At 42.9% G+C, this 10,921-nt stretch overlaps 1 protein-coding gene across 3 annotated transcripts in view; it reads left to right on the plus strand.

Annotated features, from left to right (window-relative positions):
- The window catches only part of si:dkey-246g23.2 (solute carrier family 66 member 2), a 68,791-nt gene extending 62,952 nt beyond the window's left edge, over positions 1-5,839 (plus strand). For all 3 annotated transcript variants that reach the window (XM_067998107.1, XM_067998106.1, XM_067998108.1), the window contains exon 5: positions 920-5,839. In XM_067998107.1, coding sequence (XP_067854208.1) covers positions 920-1,094 — 175 coding nt within the window. In that variant the 3' untranslated portion in view covers positions 1,095-5,839. The remainder of the gene's footprint in view (positions 1-919) is intronic.
- The last annotated feature ends 5,082 nt before the right edge of the window (positions 5,840-10,921 follow it).

Consider the following 10,921-nt stretch of genomic DNA (forward strand, 5'->3'; position numbering starts at 1 on the left):
CATCCAGGCTTGGGCTCATAAGTGGCAAGTAACATTCGCGCCAGATAAGTGCCAGGCAATGACCATCTCCAACAAGAGAGAGTCTAACCACCTCCCCCTGACATTCAACGGCATTACCATCGCCGAATCCCCCACCATCAACATCCTGGGGGTCACCATTGACCAGAAACTTAACTGGATCAGCCATATAAATACTTTGGCTACGAGAGCAGGTCAGAGTCTGGGTATTCTGCGGCGAGTGACTCACCTCCTGACTCCCCAAAGCCTTTCCACCATCTACAAGGCACAAGTCAGGAGTGTGATGGAATACTCTCCACTTGCTTGGATGAGTGCAGCTCCAACAACACTCAAGAAGCTCGACACCATCCAAGATAAAGCAGCCCGCTTGATTGGCACCCCATCCACCACCCTAAACATTCACTCCCTTCACCACCAGCGCACTGTGGCTGCAGTTGTACCATCCACAGAATGCACTGCAGCAACTCGCCAAGGCTCTTCGACAGCAGCTCCCAAACCCGCGACCTCTACCACCTAGAAGGACAAGAGCAGCAGGCATGTGGGAACAACACCACCTGCACGTTCCCCTCCAAGTCACACACCATCCCGACTTGGAAATATATCGCCGTTCCTTCATTGTCGCTGGGTCAAAATCCTGGAACTCCCTAACAGCACTGTGGGAGAACCGTCACCACACGGACTGCAGCGGTTCAAGAAGGCGGCTCACCACCACCTTCTCTAGGGCAATTAGGAATGGGCAATAAATGCTGGCCTCGCCAGCGACGCCCACATCCCATGAACGAATTTTTAAAAATATATGCAAGTTGTTGTTGTTGTTTAATATTGTAAATTAAATTTGCATTTGACAAATCTCATTACTTAAGTGCAGCATTATAATTTTCACTTTTTTTTCTTTTTCCAGTGTGAAGATGGTGCTGTTGTGGACCCTGGGTGATATCTTTAAGACTGTTTACTTCATTACTAAAGCGACTCCAGTACAATTCTGGATTTGTGGGGCTGTTCAGATTTGCATTGACATTGCAATTTTCTTTCAGGTGTTCACCTATAGGCAAGGCGAACGTGAAAAATACATGTAACAAAATTGCATGGTGAAAGTTAATGGCTGCATGGGCCATACAATACTGTGTGGGATGTGGCTAGAAGATTTTTTTTTTCCCTGTATTATGTATTTGTAGTATCTAAAGTGCCTAAACCAAAGCAAGCATTTCCTGTCCTTATTTCTTTCCTACAGGATGCATTCTGTTGTTGTCCAAGATCTCCAACTCATAAACCAAAATGTACTTCCATTTGGGAAGAAGTAACTTTAAATGTCTCTTATGATTTAGCTATCAGCAAGAGGAGGAGAACAAGAACAACAGTAGCAACAACAAGAACAGAGAAGTACTCACCCTTGTTAATGAGCTTAGAATGAGGTCTGACTAGATGAAAATTGCTGAAATATGAGGATGGTTCTAAAAGTTTCCTCAAGCCTTAACATAAAACTCAATTTACATTATAGTCTAAACCTGAGTACAGGCTGATTGCAGGATCCTTGCCTGCCACGGATGCATTGCCTGTAATTTTCCACTATGCACTGGTGGTGGGCTCGGTTCCCCACTGTCAGTACACACTCAGAAAATTACTCCCGATACCATCCTTTAATACTTCTGGGGCAAATGTTTAAAATTCAGTTACAGTTGATAGTGTCTTTAAACCCTTTCTATTGATCTGCAAGTAATATTTAATTACAATATCTAAATACTAAGCTATATAAAGTAGAATCTAAACTGAGTCCTGGAAAAATGCTACAGATTCGGACCCTGAATCAGTGAGAACATATTTCCAGTATGATCTATTGAAGGATCAATTCCAGCATTTTATTACAGGTCCCCAAGACAAGATGGAAATATTGTTGAGACCACTGAAAATGATCCTTGTTGATGTTCCTTCTACTGTTTCCCTCTATTTCCACTTTTTCCACCTGCTTCCTGTTTCACATTTTGCACTATTTTGTTTAAACAATTATATGGCTTTATTCTTGGACTGTTCCCCAAGCAGTATATTGTTTGGTGGTTAGTCATTTGGGAAGCAAAATGCATTTCCAAGCCAAATATACCACATATACGTGAAATTTAATTTACTGTAATACAAATGCACAGTGCATAGAAGGAAGCCATTGAGTGGATATTGAGAGGAAAAGTAAGCTTGGATAATGTGTTATACTGTGATAAGGATGTGCTTTATTTCTGAAAATATTATAGATTCTAAAATTATCTACATATTATTACTGGAAAAGTGTTTTAAAAGATATTTCCAGCTTAGTGAGTAGGATATTTGTAACTGTCCTAAAGGGAAATGAAGCTTTCCCTTGCCAAAACTGTTACTTTAAGATAAACAAGAGGAAGTTAATCCTTAGAAACAACACAATACACCTTTTGTGTAAATGAAAAGCTAACAGTGCAGTGGAAATGCACTCCATCATACCACACATAATCAGACACACCCAGGTTGGTTGAGAAGTAGAACCCATTCTGTACTGCTGAAAAATCCTCTGTACGTTGCACTTTTCGCAGTGCTACACTAATAGATCCAAAACTTGCTTTTCTGTTGTAACATTAACTGCCCTTCTGAAGGGGGGTTTAGGGCACATTTTTTTCCACTTCCCATCCCCCAGTCAAAACTCCCCATCCCCAGCCCACCCTTGCCAGCGTGAGCTCCAGCCGTATTTAAATGCTACCGGCAAGCTGCAGCTGCCAAGGCAGCACCCCTCCGCAGCTTGCCAGTTATAGGAGGGCAGCAAAGTGGCTGGCTGCCACGCTGAGCCATCAGGTCAGGTCAGTGGGACGCTTTTCTGATTCTGAGGAGGGGCTCGAATGGGACAGCGGCCGGCCAGAATATTTTTTGTGGGTGCAGGAGGAGCACTTTACTTCTCTCCTTACACTCGTTTTAGGCTATGAGCAAAAATTGGATTAGTAATAATAATGAAAGAAAAAACTGTTACTACTTTTGTTTCATTTTAAATCACATTTAATTTTTGGTTAACATTTAACAGAGCAAAATACGTTATGTAGAGTTCTATCATCTGACCAATACATTAATAATAAGTTCATTCTGTTGCTAATTATGACATTCTAAAGATTTTACAGTTGTGGAATCTATCTCGATCTTACTTATTGCCCATTTATTTTATATTAACATTTAGTTATATCATCCTGAAGATACAACATTTTTCATCTGCTTTCCATAAACGACTAATTCCTTTATTTCAGGCCAGATTTTCTCAGCTGTTCTGCCAGACTCCCACCATACTTCTGGCAAGAGTCCGGCAGAGCAGCTTGATAAAGGCCCAACCTTAGTTGGGAAATCCCATTGGTTCTTGTAAAAGATGAAGCTACCACTGTCCCTTACAAGGCAAGCCGTTTCAGAGGGGGAAATGCTGGGGCGGGCATTCCAAATGTTAGGAGCTCCCCATCCCAAAATGGACCTGGCGTAAATCTGGTTGTCAAGTAGCCCAGTGAGATGAGGCATGCTAGCTTCCAGAAGGTTGGAAGTGAGCCCCACCAGGGGGACCAGACCCAAGAGACAATGTGAACCCCTGAAGATGGGGACATTTTAACAATATTTTAGGATTGGCCCTCTTACACACGATGGCTCTGCATGCAATCTCCGGAGGAGGGTCAAGGGGAGCGTGACCCACCCTTTTCTAATGAAGGGCGAGCCCGTGCTTCCCAGCCCTCCCCCACTCAAGGTCATGCAGTTGAGTTTCCAGCACCATGGGTCAGGCAAGTGCCGGAGATGCACCCAAAGGGGTACAGGTGTTCTCTGGGTCTACACAAATGATGCACCCTCCCACTGACCCCACAAACTCTGGCAGGGTCAGTGCTGGAGTGAACCAGCAGTGAAATACCAATGTAACTACTGGGATTGCAGTCTGTGCATTTTTGGGGCTTTTATGTATAATTTTTTTGTCGGTGTATTTTTACACAGAAGATTAAGCACAGTCTTCCAAAATGTGTATAAGTTACATAAATAAGGCAGACTCTACTAGTGCAATGTGGAAAAATGTCAGATGGTTTGTGTGTACAAAATTATAGGTGGTGAAGTTTATCCTCACCTTTCAGAAAGGTTTGATTTCTTGGTCTATGCTGTTACAGTATGTATTTCCACTGTCATTCTCAGGTTCAACTGTACTGAGCTCCAGCAGGGCTGGGCGACTTTAATATTGCATTATTAATCATGGCTTTTGTAAATAGGTCATACTCTGGCAGTGACTTTACCTGAACTGTCAATGCCAATATATGTCTTACACATTATTTTTGAACTGTTGTCTAATACTTACTTCTATACAGTGCAGATGATCTTGGTGTAGCTACTGAAGTTTTACTATACATTCATGTGCAGTCCACAGCTTGACATTAATCCATTATTTCTTTTGCCAAAGTCTTTTGATGAAAATTTAAGGATGCCTATCCTCTGAACAACAAAATACCTTTAGAACTTTCAAAATGCACATTTTCCCAATGTGCAGAAACAGGTTTTCTGTCATTTTTTAAATTTTGGTACAGATACACTCCTATAGTCACTTTAGGATTGATTTTATTAGATATGCTGACATTGTAGTCAGTCACAAATTTCATCATGCAGAGTGACTAGATTTGATTATAACATGTAATATAACAGCACTTCAGTTAACTTCAGTTATCCTTTCATATATGCATGGTAGCATTTTATTTTCTGTAACTTGGTAATATTTAAGATCCTGTAACACAGAACAAGTATTCTTTGAAGTCATTTGTGATACAATATACACTCCTCATTGACTGAACAAGCACATACTCCATCTGATACATTTTTTTAAAAACTTGTGATTTTATATACATATTTATAAATAATACTGGATACCTCTCAGTGAATTGACGGTCGTAGCTATTCTCGAGTTTTAGGTGAAACTGACAGAAGCAGCAGCACAAGAGTTAAGCCAAGTCTCTGTATTTATGCCAAGAGAACAAATGCTACACAGCTGAACTTCAACCTCAGTTCTTTGTATCGATACAAAGTCCCAGTGGTTAAGCTTCACACATAACTTCTCCTGCCCGTGACTCCCTTGTTACTTGCAACTTGTGTGGAGAATTTCAGATACAGAGTTAATTATCACTTGCTGAACCATGATTGTCAGAACATGTACTTGGCAATGAGAAATCTGTGACTTGCTTGATGGTACCCCGGCACGTGTCCTCCAATTTTTTTTTGTGTGTTGCCAGCAATCACTGGTGTCAAATCTATGAGATATCTGCTATGTTTCCAGTTGCCTCCAGCTGGATTCTGTTATGCCACCACAAAAGACAACATACACATCAAAAAAGACTGAATTCTTCCCTGGGGCTATGTCTCGTAGTTCACTGAATGGTATCCAGTATAGTACAGCGGGTAATTTTGTGAGGCTACACTCCCAGCATTGAGCCTCGCTAGATGAATGGGTCGCACAATTGATCCTATAGTGTTATATCCCCAGCTCTGACCCACACTCCCATCCAGTGAATCTCCATACCAAGATGGGAACTTCACAAAATTACCCCTGATATGTCTACACATATTTTAGAAGAGTTTTATGTTTATCTATGCAAACAGCTATTTTTGTGTCTTTTTTTTAATCTTTTAGGTCAAATATAACTTTTAAGTGATAAATGATCCTGTTTACTTTCAAATATTATATTGTAAGAAAGAAAAAACATGCATTCGTATAAACTTATAATGTTCTGCTGAATATTTTAAGGATGTTGCATTTTGATGTATCTTTTGGTATTTCATTGCTGATATGGAAAAAATACCAGAGTGTTGTATTAAAACACATAATGAAAATCATTTATTTCATATAAATAGAATTTTATGTATTTTTTTAAACAATTTAACCCTGATATCTGAGATAAATGTAGGTTAACAGTTCTTTGAATTGAAACAGAACTCTGAATGTGTCCATTTTGGACTTGAAACACGGAGCACAGATCATTTAAAAGAAAGCACAAAATGGTCTTATAATTAGAGCCCATGATACGTAAAAACTTTAGAAAAGCTCTAACTCTCCCACTCTAGTATCCAGGTGCATTTAGAATGCTGCAATGTTTTTGCCTCTACTCCCCTCCTGGAAGATTATTCCAAACACTTTAATCCTTCCCAAATGTTTTTTGGCCCTATTTTCCTGGGTTACTTTAATGTAATATTCTGGGTTTACCTTATCTATACTATTTAATATTTTACGCTTGGGATGCACCCTTCCCATTAATTGTATGGCTCAATATTAACCCCCCCCCCCCCCCCAACAACGGGCAGGAGGGGTTAAACAGTTAAATACGGGGAACGCATCTCTAACCCACCGCCTTTTTTATGGCGGTGGATATCGGGATGTCTAAGTGTCCTACCGTGCAGAAGCGGGACACTTAATTAACATACTTAAATTGGGCCGCCACAGTGCAATTGGGAGCCCAATTTAAAATTGACTGTTGCTGCATGGGTTTCCCAGGGGTCGGGAAACCTGACAGTGAAAGGGAGGCAGGAGCTGCCGATTCCACAAGATAAGTGCTTTTTTCAGCACTCCTGTGGGCCAGGAGGAGCAGGAGGGCTCCCCCTTGCCCCTCAAGGAAGCCTCTGGCCTCCCCCAGCCCCAATCACCAGCCTCACTCCCTCCCCCCCCCCCCCCAAGAACTCCCGATTGCCCACCTCTCTTCCCCCCCCCCCCACCCCCAATCATGGCCTCTCTCCACCACCCCCCCCGCCCCAATTGCTGGGGACCGTCCCCATGGGTCCCTGGCTGTGACCTCCTGCTGCTGGTGTTCCCTCCCTGCCGCCGGCCAGGCTGTCCGTTTGGCCTAGCTGCCAGGCGGGAACAAAATAATGTTAATGACTCCTGCCGTTAAGTTTGGCAGGTCCGCCACATCGTTCTTCAGCAGTATTCAGCCTCCCCCGCACTCTCCTTGCCTCCCTATAAATATCTGGGTCCATATGTTTGTTGTGACCATGAATGCTTGCATGGTGTACAGAACTGAACACAGTACTTCAAGTGTGATCTATTAGGTACATTGCAAATTTTATAACTTGTACTTCTATTAGACTGACAGAATAATATTACTTACATTTTATAAATTACTACATCACTCATGTCTAGGCAGGGAATATAGTATGTAAAATTGTCACGACCTACATGAAGCTCAGGCTGTTAAAGCAAAATTCCAAAAGTCCTACAATGAAATTATCCTCAAGCAGTTGTACAAAAATAGCCTGCAGCTTATCTGATTTTAATGCAGAACATTCTGTTACCAACTTGCTGCGGGGAGTTGTAGTTTGCTTACAGTGAACTCTTTAGGTGGAACTGCTCTGACTAAATATATAAATTATGTGGTGCTCAGAGGGGAAGGGGGACACTGAAGAAATGAGAAATGAGGAAATAAATGCTATCACTTGCAGCTGTCACTGGTCTATTGACCTTGTCATCATCGACTTCCACAGCTGATACCCAATATGCATAGCTCTCCGAAGCCATTAGCCTGGTCCTCAAAATTTGTCAGTTTTCTTACGTCCAAGATTCGTCCTGCCAGTGACCTGCCTCTCCTGGGTGTTGTGGGTAAGTTTCTCCTAGAACAATACAGCAGTAGGTTAAGGAAACAGCTGAAGGGAATCTCCCAGGTGGCAGCAGACTGCTGATGTAGGCTGAAGGACAATTGTTAGATGAACCCTGGAACATGAGAGGTTGGAGTTGAAAGGGACCGCGTACAAGAAGGGCTTGTGAGGGGGGTTCCAAACGTAGAATTCAGGTGGAAGAGTTACAGAGTCACTGGACCAGAGCACTGTGAATGAAGACATCATTCCATTTAAGAAGTGAAGGCGATCAGGGTCCCATTGGTTAAAGTGAAACAGTGAAGGTCATATTTTTGTTACCTTGGCTGCCCTTGTCAGGTCATTAAGCATTTTGCGGCACTGTTCCACTTCCCCGGGGGTGAGAGATGGCACTCTGAGCGACTGCTACCTCCCCCAACATGGCACTGATGACTTCTCTTGGTGGCCTCCTTCCCTGCAAGACCAGCAGGTGGTCTCTACTCTGGCATACCTCATCCAGGAGATTCTGTAGTTCAGCATGTGAGAAATTCTAAGCTCACTTTCTGCCACCAAGTACCTGAAACCTTGTTTAATTTATTAAATCACTAAACTTTCATGAACATATTAAGGGGAAAATTTTCCAATAAATGATCTTTTTGGCACCAGCATTATTATTAACAATAGAAAAGTGAAATTTCTCCTAATATTATTAAGCAAAAACTCCAAGCTATCAGTATAAAATTGCAATCTACACAATTCTGCCCTGTCTGCTTACAGTCCAAAAAGTTACAATCTCCTGGCCTCAACCTAATCTGTTCAGCGAGGAGCTGACGGGATTGGGTTGGACACTCATTCTACACCCCATCCAATTTTAATCTCCATTGACTTCAATGGCCTTAAAACTTCAGTTGTATTTTTATTCAGATATGTGTCCAGAATTTTTTTTAAACAAGTTAATGAATGCAATACTAATGTCGTCAATTGGCATAACATTACCTGCTTTCGGTGGGCGTTTGTCCCATACATTTATCACCCTGTGGGAAAAATATAATCTGAATCTCTGGTCTGACGTGAAACTTGTCAGCTCTGTATTCAGGTCCTTTGGTTCTTGGATGGCAATCGAAGTTAAATAGAAGGAAAGAAGAAAGACTTGCATTTATATAGCACCTTTCATGACTTCAGGATGTCTCAAAGCGCTTACAGCCAATGGTGTACTTTTGAATTATAATCATTGTTATAATGTAGGAAATAATGGTCTGATTTATGATCAGATATGTTGGAGATGCATTCCACCACATTCTCAAAGTTATGCTGGAAACCTCTCTTTTTAAAAAAAAGTTCATGGCTAGAAAGTTCCTCTAAGCTGCTCCCGCCACCATAACTTTGCTAGAATGCAGCCAGGATTTGAACCCACAACCTTCTTACTCAAGATGTGAGGGCACTGCTACTGAGCCAAGCAGACAGTTTAGCATTAATTAGAGTTACCATTCATACAACTCGGGACTAGTCAGCCCATTTTTTACAGGGGCGGTCTGGAAAATTTTAATTAGTTTACTGGATACCCAAAAAAAAACTTTTTTAAATCAAATATTTTTGTTTATTTATCGTTGCCCCTCATGATGTGAAGATATTAATTATTGAGGCTATGAAGGCTTGAGATGAATTTTCATTGTAGATAATGCAAATCTTAGAACTCATGCCGTGATCTTGCACCCACCCCCCCTTCCCATTTTTAAAAAAAATTCGTTCACGGGATGTGGGTGTCGCTGGCGAGGCCGGCATTTATTGCCCATCCCTAATTGCCCTCGAGAAGGTGGTGGTGAGCCGCCTTCTTGAACCGCTGCAGTCCGTGTGGTGACGGTTCTCCCACAGTGCTGTTAGGAAGGGAGTTCCAGGATTTTGACCCAGCGACAATGAAGGAACGGCGATATATTTCCAAGTCGGGATGGTGTGTGACTTGGAGGGGAACGTGCAGGTGGTGTTGTTCCCATGTGCCTGCTGCTCTTGTCCTTCTAGGTGGTAGAGGTCGCGGGTTTGGGAGGTGCTGTCGAAGAAGCCTTGGCGAGTTGCTGCAGTGCATCCTGTGGATGGTACACACTGCAGCCACAGTGCGCCGGTGGTGAAGGGAGTGAATGTTTAGGGTGGTAGATGGGGTGCCAATCAAGCGGGCTGCTTTATCTTGGATGGTGTCGAGCTTCTTGAGTGTTGTTGGAGCTGCACTCATCCAAGCAAGTGGAGAGTATTCCATCACACTCCTGACTTGTGCCTTGTAGTTGGTGGAAAGGCTTTGGGGAGTCAGGAGGTGAGTCACTCGCCACAGAATACCCAGCCTCTGACCTGCTCTCGTAGCCACAGTATTTATATGGCTGGTCCAGTTAAGTTTCTGGTCAATGGTGACCCCCAGGATGTTGATGGTGGGGGATTCGGCGATGGTAATGGCATTGAATGTCAGGGGGAGGTGGTTAGACTCTCTCTTGTTGGAGATGGTCATTGCCTGGCACTTATCTGGCGCGAATGTTACTTGCCACTTATGAGCCCAAGCCTGGATGTTGTCCAGGTCTTGCTGCATGCGGGCACGGACTGCTTCATTATTTGAGGGGTTGCGAATGGAACTGAACACTGTGCAGTCATCAGCGAACATCCCCATTTCTGACCTTATGATGGAGGGAAGGTCATTGATGAAGCAGCTGAAGATGGTTGGGCCTAGGACACTGCCCTGAGGAACTCCTGCAGCAATGTCCTGGAGCTGAGATGATTGGCCTCCAACAACCACTACCATCTTCCTTTATGCTAGGTATGACTCCAGCCACTGGAGAGTTTTCCCCCTGATTCCCATTGACTTCAATTTTACTCGGGCTCCTTGGTGCCACACTCAGTCAAATGCTGCCTTGATGTCAAGGGCAGTCACTCTCACCTCACCTCTGGAATTCAGCTCTTTTGTCCATGTTTGGACCAAGGCTGTAATGAGGTCTGGAGCCAAACTGAGCATCAGTGAGCAGGTTATTGGTGAGTAAGTGCCGCTTGATAGCACTGTCGACGACACCTTCCATCACTTTGCTGATGATTGAGAGTAGACTGATGGGGCGGTAATTGGCCGGATTGGATTTCTTATCTATCATTTCCCCATTCAGTTTCGGACTTGGCAAAAACATAGCAATCCTAACCTTAATTACAATTTCAAATCGAATTGAACAATGGCTTCCGCAACCAAAATGTTCACCTATCTCCAGGGTGCTAATCATTTTCTGTGAACTGCTGAATCTAATCTAATCTCTGCTCTAGTATCTTGTTTCATACATTGGCCCAGAATTTGCTCTGAGCGGTGAACGTACAGTTC

The sequence above is a fragment of the Heptranchias perlo genome, chromosome 16 (genome assembly GCF_035084215.1).
Source record: "Heptranchias perlo isolate sHepPer1 chromosome 16, sHepPer1.hap1, whole genome shotgun sequence".
Classification (NCBI taxonomy): domain Eukaryota; kingdom Metazoa; phylum Chordata; class Chondrichthyes; order Hexanchiformes; family Hexanchidae; genus Heptranchias; species Heptranchias perlo.